This window comes from Centroberyx gerrardi, chromosome 10, assembly GCF_048128805.1.
Source record: "Centroberyx gerrardi isolate f3 chromosome 10, fCenGer3.hap1.cur.20231027, whole genome shotgun sequence".
Lineage (NCBI taxonomy): Eukaryota > Metazoa > Chordata > Actinopteri > Beryciformes > Berycidae > Centroberyx > Centroberyx gerrardi.
In genome coordinates this window covers 3,016,289-3,035,086 of record NC_136006.1, presented here as the reverse complement: position 1 = coordinate 3,035,086, position 18,798 = coordinate 3,016,289, and the positions used below count along the sequence as shown (strand labels likewise).

The following is an 18,798-nucleotide window of genomic DNA, read 5'->3' as shown; positions in this document are numbered from 1 at the left end:
TAATCACATTATCACCCAACACTGATTATAAGCAGCCAGCAGTAAGGAGGTCAAGGGTCAGAGGTCACAGCACCCTGACAATAGATGGATCAAAATATAGTTGGGACCCTTGAATGATCACGTATGGTGGAGAAGAAGAAGAAAAGAGATGAGGAGAGAAGCATCATGGGAATCGTAACATCAGAGTAAGTTTTCTTAAAATACCAGCCGGGCCCAAAACTTTTCTGGCATCCAGAACTGCGTGAGTGCCAAAAGCAAACTATTCATTCCTTTTGATTTTGTAGCTTCAGGTTTGGTTTATTTGCTCATACGAATGATAAAGGCTGAAAAAAGAGAGAAATAAATATAAACTGCTGGTGAGACAAAGAAACCCCAGGAGGAGGCTTACAAAAGCATTTCGCTTCTAAAGAGAAATCAAAATGACAAACAGACGCAGGTGAACTGGGCAGCAGAAACCAAACGAATGACATCAAAACTCAGCAGTAAAGGAGAATGGGAAAACAAAGGAATTAAAAAGGGAATTAAAGGGAATCAAATAAATGCAAATAGCCGTGATGCAAAATTGGAAAAGGAGAATGTGCGATAAACACTGAGCTGCACCGGCTCCTGCAGGCTGGAGGAACAGGAGCCAATAAACACCAGCTTTGGTTAATAAATACACCCAATTCACTCTAAATGTCTGCATACTGAACCTGCACACACACACACACACACACTACCTACATCCACAGAAATACATTCAAACAGTGGAATATGAACTTTAGCAAGCACAGATCCCGTACAGACCCACGGCGCGCGTGTTCAATTAATTACGACACATTTATCGGTTAAATAATTCCACAAACGTCACTTAGACACCACCTAATGTTAAAGTTTATAGGGCAGCAGAAGACGGGGATGTATGTAAATTAACAGTAGAGAGCGGGGCTCGGTTAGATGACCTGTTCCACCAGCGCCACAGACCACAGGGAACAACCTGACCGACCGGTAAGGTTTGCAGGACAGAAGAAGATGTGGATGTCTGTAAATTGACGGCGAAGAGTGCGGCTCTGTGTGAGATCCAATATGGCGTTACAGTGTGGGACTGAATGTGGCGTTTAGCCCATAGGAGAGAGGCCATCTGTTAGTCAGAGACGCCCTCTAGAGGCCATCTCAAGCGTTACCTGACTGACTGACTGACTGACCTGAATTTCCCTCTCGATGCCCTCGGGGCACTGTGGGAAAACCAAAATCCACCGCACTTAAAATGACTAAGTAGAACTGATGAAACCTGTCCGATGAGCGGTGAAACCTCTTCAACTCTTCATTTTGAGTCCAGTGGATTTAGTTTTTTACATTTTTTTTTTGGGACATGGTGGCAGATTTCCACCATCCACCAGGCAAACGCTGGTGAACTTTATCTGTGGCTGGTAGGTTTAGTTACTCTGCAGGTAAACAACCAACATTTTGAGGTCCTATTCTACTAAATATCATCCAGCTGGCCGGTAGAATAGTGAAAGTGTCCGGTGAGGTTTGAGATGCCTTCTGTGGACGTTGGATAGAAACTTTTCTATCTATTTCTATCCTATAGTTTCCTCCTCTGAGAACGAACCTGAAGTGTCCGATCCGACGTACAGCATGGCTCACTAGTTTGTCATAAGCCTTGTTTGAACTGGATAAGTCAGCAGTAATTATTCAACATTAATTATATGCTTTTCTTACACCTGAGTAGATCGGCAGTTATTAGCAAAGATTCACAACTGACAGCCTGGAATGAGAGAAGAGTTTATGATTTCCTACTCAATCTACCTTACTGTATCTGAATGGTTTAACTCGTACGTAATGATCATTTTAAGGCATTTTAACGAGTTTTATGAGTTTCACAGGAACCATAACTTCATATTTTAGTTGTATTTTGTGACAGACGTTTCCTTAATGCTCACTAAGTTCTCCTAAAATACCAGCCAGGCCCAAAACGCTTCTGGCTCCATAAAAGGCAAATTCCTTCTGATTTTTTAGCTTCAGGTTTAGTTTATTTGCTCATAGTTTGTTGCTCATGGGAGAGAGAGGGAGAGAGAGAGAGAGGGAGAGAGAGAGAGAGAGAGAGAGAGAGAGAGAGAGAGAGAGAGAGAGAGAGAGAGAGAGAGAATGATATGCCACACAGGGATTCAGACCCACGACTTTACAAGTACATGGCACACAACTTTTCCTGCTGAGGAACCACAGCGCCTAGGTCATCTTATTTGTGCATTCCTTCCTTCCTTCTGTCCTACCTACCTTCCTTCCTTCCTTCCTTCTGTCCTTCCTTCCTTCCTTCCTTCCTTCCTTCCTTCAATCATTCATTCTTGATTGCTGCTTTTGGTTGAATTTTCTTTCATCACCCAACACAACTCAAAATATTTCGTGAAACTCTGAAACAGTTTACGTGTTGTGGACATGAATACTGTATACTTCAGATCAGGTTCCAGTAAAGGATTCTGGTCCAACAGCAGGTACTGGACTGGACATTTTTACCTGTTTGTAAAGGTTAGCTAACGCCTTACTGTCCACCGTCAAACTACCTCTTGTTTCCAGTCCTGTCTCCTCCAGCTGATCTTTTCCTGCTGGGGGAAACCAACATGATCTCATAAAAAGTCGTGAAATGAGCATGAACTCTGAGACTCAGATTTACGTACTGTGGACATGAATTATGTGAAAAATACGTTCCTCCACAACAAATTGGAATCTGTGACAAAAACACGAATTGGACACGACATTTTCAGCTAAAGGTTGACTAATGGTTAGGTTTAGGTGAGTTAAACAACTTGGTTAGGGTTTGGGAAAGGCTTTTGGTCATGGTTAAAAAAGAAAAAATTGTTGGTAAAAATTGAAACTCCGGTCCACAACACCCTGACTGTCCCCTGAGCTGCTGCACTGTGACTCTGTTGCCTGTCTACAGTCGTGTCTCCTTCAGGGAACCGCTTTGTGTTGGGAAAACAGAGCTTTAACACGACATGTTCCACCAACACGTAATCTGGTGTTAACAAGTCGTGTTTTCATTTCACGTATTTGTGTGAGATCAGGTTGGGGCGAAACGTATTTCATCTCATATTTCCATTTGAAGACATTCAGATTCACATTCAGATTACAGTATGCACATACGAGGAATTTAACTAGCAGTGTAGTACTATAAAATATGAATATAAAATATAAAAATCATGCTCATTTCACAAGATTTCGGTAGAGCAGCCCGCATCGCCTCATGTGCGCCTCTCCCTCTCTGGAGAGCGGTATTCATCTCCTAATCTGCCTGTTCATCCCCCTCTTGTCTCTCTGCGTTTCCCTCTCTGTCACGTGACCTTTTGCCCTGCTATCTCACATCTGGCCAGCGCAGCCTGATAATAGACCTGCCCTTTGTTTGCATCTGTTTCATTTTGCTCCGGCTGGTCATGCGAGAGGAGGAGGAGGAGGAGGAGGAAGAGGAGGAGGAGGAGAGGAAGGCTGGCGGTTCGTTCGGACGCCTGCTGCTGCGGCTCTGTTTTTGTTCAGTCTGTCTTTTGTTGCTCTGCTCTCAGCTCAGAGAGACAAAAAATAAAATCCTCTCTACCTCATGCAGTTGAGCACAAAACGAGACTATTTTTCAAAAGGGTGGAACAGCTCTGCCGCTCGGGATTCTCTATCTTAGCCCTCTTTCATTCACTCTCTCTCTCTCTCTCTCTCTCATCCCTTCTTCTATCAACAGAGGAATTAGAGGTTATTTTTTGCTCCGGGCGGTCAGTTGCCTCATCAAGGCGGCCGGGAAGCGAGCGTCTGAGGAGTTTTTCGACTGTTGTGTAAGACTTGTCATGCCCGCCCTACTTTTCAGGGTAAACTGCTAGCTCAAATTATTAAAGTCCAAAAGCCTAAGCCGTGTCCAGCGGCCGTCAGAAGTCCTTATCTGGAAACAAAATGGCCACCAAAAGGATTTAAGCCGTACTTTCCTCAGCTGTGTTTTCTCCAGTTAACCTTTTGTGCCTCCATCGTTTTGTTTTTTTGATGTCATTTGGCTGCAGTTGCCGAATTCACCTGTCTCGCTTTCTGTCGTCTTGTTTTTTTGTTTTTGTTTTGGGGTGACACATTTTTTACGAGCACCTTGGGAATTCTTCATCTAACATTTGTCTTCTCTCTGTTCAGTTTTTTATCATTTGTGTGTATGCAAGCTGAAATATCAGAAGGAATCATTTGTTTGCCCGGGGCGCTCGTGCATTTACGGATGCCAGAAAAAGTTGCGGGCCCAGCTGTTATTCTGGGGGTGCGGTGTCGGTCATGCTGCATTATCTGGCAAAGTGACAGCCATGACAGCGCAGGAGTAATGACTTCTTTTCTGTTTTATCTATTTCTTGATGAACAAGGCCGTTTGCTCACTCAGAGTTCACTTTTCTGAAGGTTGAAACAATGAACATATCAAACAGATTACATTACATACGCAGAGCTGGGGATTCGAGCCACATGACTTGGACTCGAGTCACAGTTTTAACTGCTTGAGACTTCACTTGATGCATGAAGAGAAGACTTGAGACTCGACTTGACTTGGGTTCTGGTGACTTGGGACTTGACTCTGACTTGTACTTTGATGACTTGAAAAGGTTTCTAAAGTCTTGACTTGAGATCTTGTGTTTGTGTAAATGACTTAGATTGAAAGTGATGAGATTTGTTCCAGCGGACGACTGAATTTAAATTCTGTTATCTGAATTTGTATGGAATGATTGAATTTATTGAAGTTGAAACTGATTATAGAAATCAAACTCATGATGCTCTTACCAAGTTTTTATCCTATTAAAACCATATTGCATTGAAAAGTCCTAGATATTTAGTTTTCTTTAAGATATTAAATTGATACTGGACTCTTGATCTGTTCTGACTTGACTTGCTGTTCTACATTTAGACTTGAGACTTGACATTAATGACTTGGACTTGACTTGCTAATCTACATTTAGACTTGGGACTTGACTTGAGACTTGTGCCTCAAGACTTGAGACTGACTTGGGACTTGACCAAAGTTGACTTGGTCCAGTCACACATGTAGGAGGGAAAACAGAAGCTACACCCCTTAATGCTGATGGTTCCCACAGACAGACTCCCTCTTACATGAAATAACACCAGAATTATCATTATCAGCTGCTTGTTTTAAGAAGAAGAACTGGGTAGTGAGCATGAGCAGTGATAGCCACCATGGCTGAACAGACAGAGAAGAGAGAAACTCAAACCGCATCAACAGAAAATCCAAGCTCCGCCCACACTGTTTGATTGACAGGTGATCTGTAGGATGTGCAGTGCAGAAACACAACTTTCAGCTTTATCTAAGTGTGGGATTATGTGGGCGTAAAGCGAACTGCCTAAAATTGAGGAGATGTGGATTTGGGAGTAAAACACAGAGGAATCCAGAGAGGAAACACTAACTTTTAAATAAACCTCATGCTGCAGCGCTGCTCAGCCAAGTTAACCAGGACCGAACCAGAAAAATAATACAAGCCTTTGTTTTTCTTCTGTCATACAACCCTCTGAGGAAGGAGGAAAGCTAACAAGGGGATGGGGGGAAAAGGAAGGCAGGGGTGAACGAGGGGTAGCGATGGAAAGGGCAAAGTCTTCAAAGTAATAGAGAGGCGAGACATCGACCGGTTGAGTCCTGACATGAAAACCCAGAGAGGGAGCAAGAGAGAGAGAAAATGAGGTGAGAGTGATAGAAGAAAAAATCCTGAAAAATCAATGGAGACATTAAGTCGTTTCTGTGGCTCGGCAGAGCAGAGGTGGGGCTGAGGCAGGAACAGAGATCAGAGCTGGCAAACAGGGAGCCGGGGAGCCGGCACGCCGCCAGCGAGCGAGGCTGAACCGGGTTCCCAGAGAGCCTCTGTTCCACTGTTGCCTCTAGTGACCAAAGGACTCGGCTGAGAGAGGCTTTACCGTGAGAAGCATTGATTACCAAGCAGCTGAATTACATAAGGCTCTGTCCTGAGTGGAAAAAAAATAAATAAAAAAACCCAAGGAGAGTTTCATTTGTGCTAATGCCTGGCAAGGAATGCCTCCACTTGGGAGGTTGTTGAAGTGTATGGAAAGGTTTGTGAGTGCACATCAAGCGGTCTCAAACCGTTTTAATGGTGATACTTCTGTACAAGTCACTTAAACTGCTTGAGATGTTTGTATTTCCCTACATTACATCCCAAATTATCTCTCAACAACCGGCAGATTGGATTTATACAAATATTATACAAACATTTCTCGCAGCAGAAATAATCTGATTGTTGTTCTTTGGCTCCGCCCACTGAGGTTTAACTCAAACAGTTTTTCTAAAGTAACGTTAGACTGAAGCCCAGTGAAAAAGACAAGAGGTAAGCTAATATTATGAAGCCTAGCGCTCTGAAAAAATACAATCTATCCATACTAAGTTATCTAGGTTAGCTAGTTAGCTAGCTGGCCTTCAAGTTTAAACTAGCCATACTAGCCTGTAGCTATCTAGGTTAGCTAGTTAGCTAGCTGCTGGCCTCCTTTTTGCAATTCAAGTTAGCTAGCTTGCGCTCAACCAGTGAGATTAATTCTGCCTCTGAGAAATGTTTGTCGAACTAAAACTCCAATCTGCCACAGTCAGTTTATGAATCTGTATTTCTAAATCTCTCATATGCTGATCTGGGCCACAATCTAACAAACTGTGCTAACAAACTGAGCTGTGCTGTAACCTGCAAATTAAAAGTTTTAATATATCCACCTGGGAAACAAATCATTGCCTGAAGTTCATCATTCAATATCTCCAAAATATGCAGGAACCAGTCTGTAAAAGTGAACCAACCAAGGCCTTTCAATCATTTTGTCGCAGAGCCTGTCTCTCTTTTTTTTTCAGATGGTGGATTATGAAACAAAACTCCTCAACTGTACATCTCCAAATATCACGGGAGCAAATCTTGGCAAGTGAAACCCTAAGTTGCTCAAGCTTTGCAAAGGAACGAAAGGAGGAGCGTCAGGAGGATTTTTTAAGGTGAGATAGCAGAGTATATATCTGTCTGTCAGGTTTATTTTGACACTTCACGCCGAGGGAATGAATTACAAAAGTGTGGCAGAGATGAGGAGAAACAAACCAGAAACACACAGCAGACTGGCTGCAGCCTCGTGTGTCACAACGTGTGAGACACCCAGGGCGGGACGCTCTGCCAGGTTTTTGTCCACCGACCACAATGTCTGGCAAATCCCCAAATTCCCCAGACGCTTTCAATGTTTTACCAGCCAGCTAGATTTGTAGAATAGAATTGGATCTGCAAATCATGGTTGGCCTCCTGCCAAACTGGCCGGAGTAGACAAACATATCGGCCAAAGCCAAAATTTATCAGCATTAAGCTGGTAGCTGATGTTCATTTTACAGGCTGGACGGGCCTCTTGCATCAGAGACACTGGCAAAGAAGACGATGCTTCCTTATTGGGTTGAGTGACAGGGATTCAGAAGGCTTTAAGGGGCTTGAAAGACTCAACAGTGATAAAAAAATATATACAAGTTTCATTTCAAAGTGATATATCTACTACTTGAAAAAGGTGTCACCCACTCTTACATAAGGATTTACAAATTATGGTCCTTTTTGGAGGATGGTAGGTCGCTGAAGTCTTTTAAAGGTCGGATCCTCTATATTTCAGAGATATTGACTAACGAACCTAAGGTCATATTTCTATTTTCTAAAAATGGATGTATAGCATTTTGGAAAATTTTCAAAAACAGTATTTTTTTAAGTACTGGTGATGCTTCAGATGCTTTATGACTTGATGGCTTTAATGTGTTAACAAAAGACACAGGTAACTAAACAGAGAGGGGAAAGCCTTCCCACAGCCAACATGTTTAAAGTGTGTGCATCTCAAAATGATCAAGGGCAACTGAAAAAGTCAAAGTCTTATTTCTGTATTTCTGCTGCATTTACAATGTGGGCATTTAGCCAAAGCTGTTATCCAGAGTGACTGGTGATGAGTGAGTGAGTTGAGCTCAGTGTCTGGCTGAAGAACACATGGCTGCTGGGGGATCGAACCCGTGACCTTTCTGTCACAGGACAGAAATCCCACCAGGCCACCTTGTCACCTAGTGCGGTTCTTGGTCTTAAAAACATAAAAGAGACCAGACAGCGCTCATTACATTGTGACGACTCGCTATAGTAGACAGATTGTAACCCGATAACCTGCATATCAATCAATATTTACCTTTCCATACGTACACAACAAATAGCAAACACAATTAAACAGCAGAATTTGCTCGGGCACTCTGTCAAACAGAGCCTTCCTGGCATTTACTTAAAGGCGATGGGGTTACAGGTAATTAAATTTTTCAAAGGGCTCCATGCCATTTCCTTTCATGATACTCTGAACAGCCAGAGCCGCCGCTGGCAGACCGAAACCACATTGTTGTCCAACTGGCACGACACTTAGCCTCCGTGTCCACCAGCAGACAGCTCTGCTTTTGTGTTGTAGCGCTAAACAGATGTTTGTAGCGAGCGCTGCTCTCGCCTCCTGTTGTTTCTACGCAACCGTGGAAAACCCGGTTGAAGCGCAGCTCTCTTTTGCTGAACGTTTTAATACTTTTAACTCCTACCAGTCGGGTGAGTGCTAAACACATGCTGAGGGTTAAACACAACAAGGTGTCCTGTCATCGAAAATGACAAGAAACACTAAACCTTACTGTGGCTCCTCACTGCCACTGAGCTCTTTGGGATTAAACTGTTTTCATAATGTCTTTCTTGGGGTTGAAACCTCATTCGTTACATCTATAACCTCATCAATGACCTCATCTTTAACCTTAATACCTCAAGTATGACCTCATCTATGACCCCATCTACTGCCTTATTTACAATCTAATCTATGACCTCATTAATAAGATAATTTGTAATCACATCTATGACCTCATTAATAGGCTCATGTATAACCTCATCGATGGCCTCATTCATAATGCCATCCATTACTTGATCTATAATCTGATCTATGACCTCATTTATATAAACTCATCTATAATCTCATTTATACCTCATCTATGACCTCACCTATAATCTCATTTAATACCTCATTAATAACCTCTTCTATGACCTCACCTATAATCTCATTTATGAACTCATTAATAACCTCATCTATGACATCACATAATCAAATTTTTTTACCTCATTAATAACCTCATCTATGACCTCACCTATAATCTTATTTATACCTCATCTATCACCTCACCTACGACCTCATCTACGACCTCATCTATAATCTAATTTATGACTTCACCTACAATCTCATTAATAACATAATCTATGACCTCATCTACAATCTCATTTAATATCTCATTAATAACCTAATCTATAACCTCATCTACAATCTCATTTAATACCTCATTAATAACTTCACCTATCACCTCACCTATCTCATTTATGACCTCATTAATAACCTCATCAATAAGAAATCACCTCCCCCAGCCGCTGTGATATTATTTTTCTGCCCTCCCACCCTGACATGATGCAGTGTTTGCTGTCTTAGTGAGTAAATGAATCCAAAACGCCGTGGCGATGTAGCAACATGGGAAAATAATTAGAGTGTGTGTGTGTGCAGTTTATGTTTGGCGTTGGTGTTGCTAATGAGTTCTTTTGTCTTCTCATTAAAGACGGGGGGGAGGCAACTAATAAGCATTGGAGGTCGTTCTTTTGGCTGCGCTCTTCCTTCTGACTAATTTACCACGCTCGTTCTCATGCAAATGAATTCGCTACTTAGGGCTTAAAGCTCCTTATGAGAGCAATGGCTTGTGACATTTACAGAGGTGCAGAGGGAACAACGAAGAGGCAAAAGAGCAAGGATGAACTGGTAATGGGCAACAATGAAGGACAATGGAAGGTGCATGTGTGTGTGTGTGAGAGAGAAAGGTTATGAGTTTGTGTGTGTGTGAGGAGCGAAAGAGGGAGAGACAGATAAACAGAGAAATGGAGGTCAGACAGTCGGATGGATCACCTGCTCCACCAGGAGAGAGCGGTGTGCTGTATGTGAACTGTATCTGCTGCGTGTCTCCAGCTCTGTTATCTGCTCTGTACTGAAGTAAGTCTGGATCTGGAGCTGAGACTTCACTCTGCCCACGCCTGGAGACAAACTTTCACACCGGCAGGAATAGATGAAACCAGGGTGGGAAACTAACACCACGAGCTACAAATGTTGCTACATCGTGGCTGTGGCTCGTGACTTTGCAGTTGTTAGACCAGACACTTTGGCAGGGGAACAGTCTCATTTTTCTTGTTTTTTTGTATTGTGAAAAGCAAAATGACCGGTGCAATAATGACAGCAGTTAGAGGCGCAACGACAGAATCTATAGTATAAAGAAACGCAATTGATGCACTTGTAATTGTTAACAGGCCAATTCTGAATACTGAATGAGTGTCAATTGAGTAAAGCTTAGATCGGTACTCATAATGGTCAATTTACTTAAAGTACATGTCTTGATCGACCAGCCACTTTGGCTGATGGATGAGAAAGTTAGTAACCGACACACAAGTGACACTTTTTACTGCATGCGCTTCATGCCACAGCACACTACTGCTGCAGCATTGCTCCACCCAGAGGAATCGTTTGGTTGATGTGTGCAAATTTAACAACAGGAAAGCAAAGCATTATTTCTCTCTATATTTTGCCAAATAATAGGGTTACATGTTGGAATTCATCTCCTTGGTAACAAACTGTGTGGCTTTTGGCTTTTTGAAGCACCAATATACCAAATGTCAACTTAATGAAACCCAATATCACTCTCACTGAATGCTTACCGTAGAGGATGGTCACCATGGAAACCGGCATGACCAGGATGCCAAGGAGCATGTCGGCGACTGCCAGCGACATCAAAAAGTAGTTTGTGGCATTCTGGAGCTTCTTCTCCAGGGAGACGGCCAAAATCACCAGGATGTTGCCCATCACCGTGACGGCGATGACGACTAGGATCAGCAGCGCCGCCCAGTTCTTCTCCACCGCCGCCGCTTTGGGCCCCGAAGGACACGGAGGCCCGAAGAATTTCACCTCCTCCTCGCCGTAACCTCCTCCGACACTATTGTAGGACCAGTTCCCCAGCTGCGCGTCGACGCCGTTACGGAGCGCGTCGTTCCCGCTGCACCCCAGGTTCGTGACGTTGTGGGCCCCGTTTCGGAGCGCGGCGTCGTCGGGGTATCCCCGGGGCGGCCAGGCGGCGGTGACGGCTCTGACCGCGGTGGAGATCAACTCCGAAACGTTCCCGCCACGCAGGCTCATGGCGTCAGTTCTGTAACACCGTCACGCTCAGTCTTTACAGACACAAAAACACCTCAGGACTGCTGCCTGGAAAATGGGTCAGAGTAAAGTCAGAAAGTGGAATGTCTTGTCATAATTTACTCGCTCTCCATATTCAAATCCCTGGTAAATAAAATAACTATAACCTTTATTACCCGACCGATGAAACATGGTTGAATCGTAAAGCGATATGTCCTCTCATTGTCATTAACTTATTGTCTCCATATAAGCGCTCAGTGCCTCAAATTGTCTCCCAAAGGATCAACAGATGATAATCTTCTCCACAAAAGAAACAAAAATAGCAGACTGCTGAATTCAGCTCAACAAAAAGAGCAGCTGCTCAGTCTCCAAGGACGATGCTGAGTGGATCAAATTAAAAAGCTTAAAAGCAGAGGTTGACAATGTTATGCAGCCCACCACACAATGCAGGAAAAAAACAGTCTTTGAGCCGGGCTGCGCTCTAAATATTCCAAACCCAGTGTTGACTTTCACTCACATGTCTTCTCTACGGTCCTCCAGTCTTTTATCTTCTCATCTTCTGATTATAGAATCCATTTGAAGCAAGGGCAAAGAAGGAAACTGTTGTAGATTTCCCTTCCTTGAAGTCTAGGCTTGTCTCAGTCGCAGACTCATGTTAAAAATATTAGGTCCATTTGAAGTCAGGCAAGAGAAGGATCATAATGTTAAAGCTATTAAAATTTCATATCCCTGTTGAAACACACTATCCTTTATTTCTAGCTGAGTTTCCTCCTTCTGCTCCAAAGTTAGAGGAAAAATAGTCGGTGGTGAAGGACGACCAGTGGTAAATAAAAACCTCTGTGATTAAAACAAACCACTAATATACAGAAAAACCTATTGTATTTTCAGAAAAGCATAAATTTATCCCCTTTCCCCCTTAAAATATCATGTAACTGACATCAGTTTGACATTATTTTTTATGATGTGTGTCAGGCTAAAAATGTGGGTTTACCCTCTACATCCACTCACTACATCCCTGCAGGGGACACGATTACACAGTGTGTGTGTGTGTGTGTGTGTGTGTGTGTGTGTGTGTGTGTGTGAATCCTCAGGTGTCTTTGCTGTCGTGCCTCAACTCACTCCAGCACCTGTGAGAGCGTTTTTGCAGCCGACAGAGATGGATGATGAACATGATGAAGTCTGACAGGTGTGTCACCGCACACCTACCCAAAGATACCTCACTAACTTCTCACCTCACTTCTCTCTCTCTCTCTCTCTCTCTCGCTCTCTCTTTCACACGCACACACACACACACACACACACACACACACACGCTCACAACAAGGTGGGTCCGCCAAGCATTGGAGGTCAGTTTGACAGAAAGAAAGTCCTGCCTTGGAGTAAATACATTCCTCTACCTTTACTCTCTGTCCAACTGCCGTCCAAAAACAATTTCAGTCCTGCTGAAATCTTAAATATTCCTTAAATCTCCCTCTTCCTCCTTGCGTAAGCCCTCAGTGGAAAATGTCAGTCACTCCCCAAACCTTCCACAAATGTATTTCTGCTTCACGCTCAGTATTCCTTCAGGTCCGCAAATCCCAATTTTCACCCCCTGGAAGATCTTCAGTCGTGTCGGTTTTCTTACCTCTGAAATATTCCTTCAGTCTCTTATTTCACTTGGAGAAAAAAAAAAAAAGGGAAATAAAATCTTGATCAGTGAATGTATTCCTCTGTATTCCTTCAGGAGATGGAGATTATTTGATGTAATTTGTCAGGTTTCCAGAGTGAGTCGGTAAGTTGCAAGTCCGCTCCTCCGCTGGTGATCCAGACAGCCGGTACAGGAGCTGCCTGCTTTTATGCTTTTACGCTCACACTGTGCTCTCTCACATTCAGCCTCTCTCTCTCTCTCTCTCTCTCTCTCTCTCTCTCTCTGAGTCTCTTGCTCTCTCTCTCTCTCTCTCTCTCTCTCTCTATCTCTCTCTCGCTGGGATCTCCTCGTGTCTCCTGCTCTCTCTCCTATTTGCTCTCTCTCTCTCATCCATTTATTGGGTCTCTCTCTCTCCCTCTCTCGCTCCCTGGATCTTGCTCTCTCTCTCTCTCTCTCTCTCTCTCTCTCTCTTAGTGTGTCTCGTACTCTCTCTCCCATTTATTGTGTCTCTAGCTCTCTCTCACTCACTGGGTCTCTCTCTCTCTCTGTCTCTTATCCCCAAGCCAATTGCTCTCTCTCACCCTCTTTCTCTTTCTCTCTCTGGCTGAATCCCCTAGTCTGTCTCTCTCTCTCCCATTTATTGTCTCTTGCTCTCTGTCTCTCTTTCACTTAATCCCCAAGTGTCTCTCTCTCTCCGTCTCTCTCATTCATTGTGTCTCTTGTTCTCTCTCTCCCTCTCACTCGCTCGCTGAATCTCCTGGTTTGTCTCTTTTTCTCTCTCATTCGCTGAGTCTCTTGCTCGCTCTCTCTCTCTCTCTCGCTGAATCTCCTAGCGTCTCTTACTCGCTCTCTCATTCATTGAGTCTCTTGCTCTCTCTCTTTCTTTCTGAATCCTCTTGTGTCTCTTACACTCTCTCTCTCATTCACTGAGTCTCTTGTTCTCTCTCTCACTGGCAGTCAATTACTCCCTCTCTTGCTGAGTCTCTTTTTCTTTTTCTCTCTTGCTGAATTTCCGACTGTCTCTCTCACTCGCTGAGTCAATTGTTTTCTCTATCATTCTGTCTCTCTTACTCAATCCCCTTGTATCCCTTATTTCATCCTTTCATCCATTTTCTAGCCACTTATCCAGGTCACGGTTGTGGTGTTAACAGCAGCCCAGACATCCTTTTCCCCAGAAACTTCCTCTAGCATCTCCTGGGGGATCCCAAGGTGCTCCCAGGCATGCTGGGAGATGTAGTCCCTCCAGCGTGTCCTGGGTGTGCCCCCGGGTCTCCCTCTAGTCAGCCAAGCCTGGTACAGCTCCAAAGGGAGGCGCTCAGCTGCAAAACCGCTCCAATGCACATGAGAGATCACAGTCCAACATTAACTGCGAACACCACACCGAATGTCACCGAGCTGGACACTCTCCAGACCTCGGCTGTGTCTTGATATCTTGTCCATGGTTATCACAAAGGAGAGGCGGGACAAGGTGCATCCTTGTTGGAGTCCAATGCCCAACATGAACGAGCTTGTCTTAATGCAGCTTTCACTCCAAGTGTATACGAACCAAGTGGCTTGCAGCAGCAGCCATGGCACCCCATACTCCCACAGTGCCTCTTGTCCAAGTGCATTTATTTATATAGCTCTTTATCACAACCATGTCTCAAAGGACTTTACCAAGAATGAGACTAGATCTGAAAACAGATTGATGTAACACAGTCACGGGAAAGCAGAATAAAGACACACAATAGCAAGTTTTAGCAAGACATAGCAAGCCTACCATCCTACATAGCCTAGCTGGCACCACCAGCCTTAGAAACCTGATGCATGCGAGGAAAAACTCCCAAAAAAAGGAGGAAAATGGCAGAAAAATTGGGCGGGCCAAGTCTGAGAGGGATCCCACACCAGGATGGCTGAGCGTGATACCTCCACTCCCACAGAATACCTGAGGGAACCAATGATGATGGTCCAAATCCACAAAACACGTACACAACTTGCATTCCCCCTCGATTGTCTTTGAGAGGTTTGACCATCAGCCAGAGTCTGGTATAGGCTTTCACAGGGAGCCTAAGCAGTGTGATTCCTCGATAGCTGGAACACACCCTCTGGTCCCCTTTTTTTGAAGATGGGACCACCACCCCTGTCTGCCAATTCAAAGGCACTGTTTCCAAAATTCATGCAGCATTGAAGAGACATGTCAAACACAACATCCAGAGCCTTCAGCATTACAGGACAGATCTTGTCCAACCCTGGCGCTTTGCCACTGAGGAGCTGCCAAAGAGATGGGCTCAGACCCTCCAGGATCTTCCAGAACTACCTCCTGAACAGAGGTCTGTCAGTTAGAGGAGTTCCTCAAAATGTTCCTTCCACCTTCAGACAACGTTCCCAGTCCTGGTCAGTGTTTCCCCACCCCTGCTGAGCTCTGATCATTGTCCCGCCTTCCCCTCCTGAACCTCTTTGAGGACACCCGAAAGTCATTCTCCATTGCCTCTCCAAACTCCTCCCATGCCTTGGCTTGTTCTTCTGCATCTGCAGCAGCTGCAGCCTTTTTGGCCTGATGGTTCCTCTCTGCTGAGTAAGGAGTTGCAGTTTATCACCCGGGCCTGGAAGGTGTTCTTCAGCTTCATAGCCCCACTCACTGCCAGTGTCCACTGGTTCTTGGGTTGCCGCCATAACAGACACCGATGACAAACAAGAACCACCTTTATGCCTCAGTTCTTGGCAGTCCACTCCGACCCCGTGTCCCCAACCTCCTCTGGGATACAGGAAAGGCATGTTCAGAAGTGGACAGTTTTCCACCAGGCATTCCTAGCAAACCCTCACTACATGTTTGTGTTTACTAGGTCTGTCTGGCAGCCTCCCCTGCCAGATGATCCAACTCAGCACCAGATGGTGATCAGGTGACAGGTCAGAACCTTTCTTCATCCTATTATCCAGAATGTATGACCTCAAGTCTGTTTAAATGACTACAAAGTCAATCATCAATCTTTGGACCAAGGTGTTCTGGTACCATATACACTGATGAACCTCCTTGTGTTCGAACATGGTGTTTGCTATGGACAGAAGTCCAGTAGCAACACACTGCTTGGGTTCAGATTAGGAAGGCCATTCCTCACAGTCACGCCCCTCCAGATTTCCCAATCGTTGCCAACATGAGAACTGAAGTCTCCCAGTAGGACTATGCAGTTGGTAGGTGGAGCCTTCTCCACCACACCCTCCATCTCCAAGAAGGCTGAATATACCAAACTGGTGCACCTAGCATATATGAGTCGGTGGCCCCACTGGTTATTAGATATGGTAATAGATTCTGTCTTATATATATATATTTTTTTAATGCATTTATTCCATTTCACTCATTTATCTAATTTCTATTTTGTATGTGTATGATGAATGTGTGCTGTTTTGTTGTCCTGCTTCAAATTACCCCCAACAGGGATAAATAAAGTATAATTGAGTTGAATTTAATTTAATTGGTTCCAATATCCCCGGTATCTCTGTTCCCGGCAAGGTTCTCTCAGATCTCGGTGGAAGTGTCATGGAGGCCTTCATGAATCGCAATTTGTCTGCCCCTCATCTGAGACCAGTTTGCTTTGGGTGTCCCAACCAGGAAGACGAGGCTCCTCCCCTCCAGCATGATGAGGGTGTGAGTCAGTTGCTTTCTCTCTCTCTTTCTCTCTTGCCCCTGTTGTATCTCCTACTCTCTCTCGCTTTTTCATTAACTCTGTCTTATTCCTTGAATCTCTTGCGCCGTCTTTCTCTATCATTCATTGAGTCTCTTACTCGCTCCCTTTCTCGTCCCTATGCTCCCCTTCAGTCATTGAGTTAATCACTCTCTCTCTCTCTCGCTCACCCACTGAGTCTCCAAGTTGTTCTTACTCTCTTCATTATTCATCGAGTCTCTTGTTCTCTTTCTCAGCGTTTGAGTCTATTTTTCTCACCTCTCCCCTTTCTCCATTTCCGTTTTCCTCCATTTTCCTCTTTCCCATCCCCTCACTTTCTCTTTCTCTCTCTCTCTCTCTCTCTTTCTCTCTCTCTCTCTCTCGCTCTCTCTGCTCCATAACAGCAGGAATTACCCTGTTAAAGAGCCTCTCATAAAAACGATATTACTTCTGATGGATAAATCAGCCGAGTCCTTGAGTCCTTGGCCATGGCAGCGCTCACCTTAGTCTACACTGAGAATGGTATGCGCATGTATGTGTGTGTGTGTGTGTGTGTGTGTGTGTGTGTGTTGTGTTGTAAACGAGAGAAAGTGAGACGATCCGTAACAGAGTTCAAAATTAGTGTGTGTGAGTGTGTATGAGAAAGAAAGAGAAAAATTACTTTGGGCATATGTGAGTAGATATATGTATGTTTGAGAGATAAAGAGAGATAGAGAAACAGTGTGTGTGTGTGTGTGTGTGTGTGTGTGTGTGTGTGTGTGAGAGAGAGAAACATTGTGTGTGTGTGTGTGTGTGTGTGTGTGAGAGAGAGAGAGAGAGAGAGAGAGGACTCTTCTATCTGTACTATTTGTATCTTCGAACCCTAACCCTAACTCTACATGCTGATTAATACGTTCACTGTATTGCTTTAATTTATGAATAATGTATTAAAGTGTGTCATGTTTTCAGCAAAACAAAATGATGCTCACTTCCTGGCCGGGGCTCACTGGAAAACAAGATTTTAATCTGTGTGTCAAACCCTAAACTAACCCTAACACTGGTTCAGTGACAGCTAGATAAAAACAAATTCACTTATCTTCTATATAGGATAAAACACTGTCTCTTCTGCAAGAGACTGGGGAGACAAGCACACATATTAGATACAAGTGCACACACACACACACTGACCTGCCTATGTAACATTAAGAGAACCAGGGAAACTGGGGAGAGATAAGCAGGGATGAAAGGGAATGAGGATAAATTTTAATTTAGCGATAGATAGATAGATAGATAGATAGCAGAGATAAATATTTAAAGTCAGCGGGAAGGAGAGGAGATAAATAGGGCAAGAAAGATGGAAGAGAGAGAAGAACTTAGTCTTTTATCCTTGAGACATAAACAACACAAAATTTTCCAGACAAGTGGCCATGTAGAGGAAACACACACACAGTCGCATGGAGACACACAAGGACACACACTTACTGAAAAGGGGACCTGCACATGCACGCACTCACACACACAAGCATGCAGGCACACATAGACATAAACACAAGTACACACACACACACACACACACACACACACACACACACACTAGATGAACTTTGCCTGACAGTCTGTTGAGCCTGGGAGCAAGTTGAGTGCTTCTTAAAATGCTGTAGTTCAGGAGAGAGAGAGAGAGAGAGAGAGAGAGAGAGAGAGAGAGAGACAGAGAGAGAGAGAGGAGAGAGAGAGAGGAGAGAGAGAGACAGAGAGAGAGAGGAGAAAGAGAGAGAGAGAGAGACAGAGGGGAGAGGATAGAAAAAAGAGAAGGATTGAAAGGAAGACAGAAAGCAAGGGAAAAGGAGGTAGCTGGTGTCTGTGTGTGCAACATTTTTGATTGGATTCCACACAAGAATAAACAGTGAATACATGGACTTTTTTGGAATGAAACTGGTCAAATTTAAAGTTCCTTTGTGTATCATTTTTATCCATCAATCTATAATTGTCAAATTATTTGTGATTCCTTGGTCTAATGATTGTAAACCAATGAGAGCATGTTTGATGATTGTTCTCCTCTATCTCACAGCAGTAGTATTGTTAGTTCTAGTGTTTCTCCACATTAAGACTACATTTCCCATCAGCCCCGTTGCTTCCTGCCCCCCCCCCCCCCCCCCCCGAAGAGGATCAACATGTTGGAAGTGATTTCTCCATCTTCCTTTCCCTCCTTCCACCATCTGCTGCCAGAAACTCTTTCAGCTTTATCTCCGTTTGCTCTGGAAGAACAGAACCTCTTCCTGTTTTGTGCCGTAAAGCGATCCAGCAGATTTCCCTCCAGATCCACCAGGTGGAGAAACTATGGAGGAT

General features: G+C 44.1%; 1 protein-coding gene across 1 annotated transcript in view; it reads right to left on the bottom strand.

The window, feature by feature from the left end:
- htr2aa (5-hydroxytryptamine (serotonin) receptor 2A, genome duplicate a) overlaps window positions 1-11,211 on the bottom strand; it is a 70,730-nt gene extending 59,519 nt beyond the window's left edge. The window contains exon 1 of the mRNA XM_078286010.1: window positions 10,737-11,211. Within this exon, the coding sequence (XP_078142136.1) occupies window positions 10,737-11,211 (475 nt within the window). The remainder of the gene's footprint in view (window positions 1-10,736) is intronic.
- Between the last annotated feature and the right edge of the window lie 7,587 nt (window positions 11,212-18,798).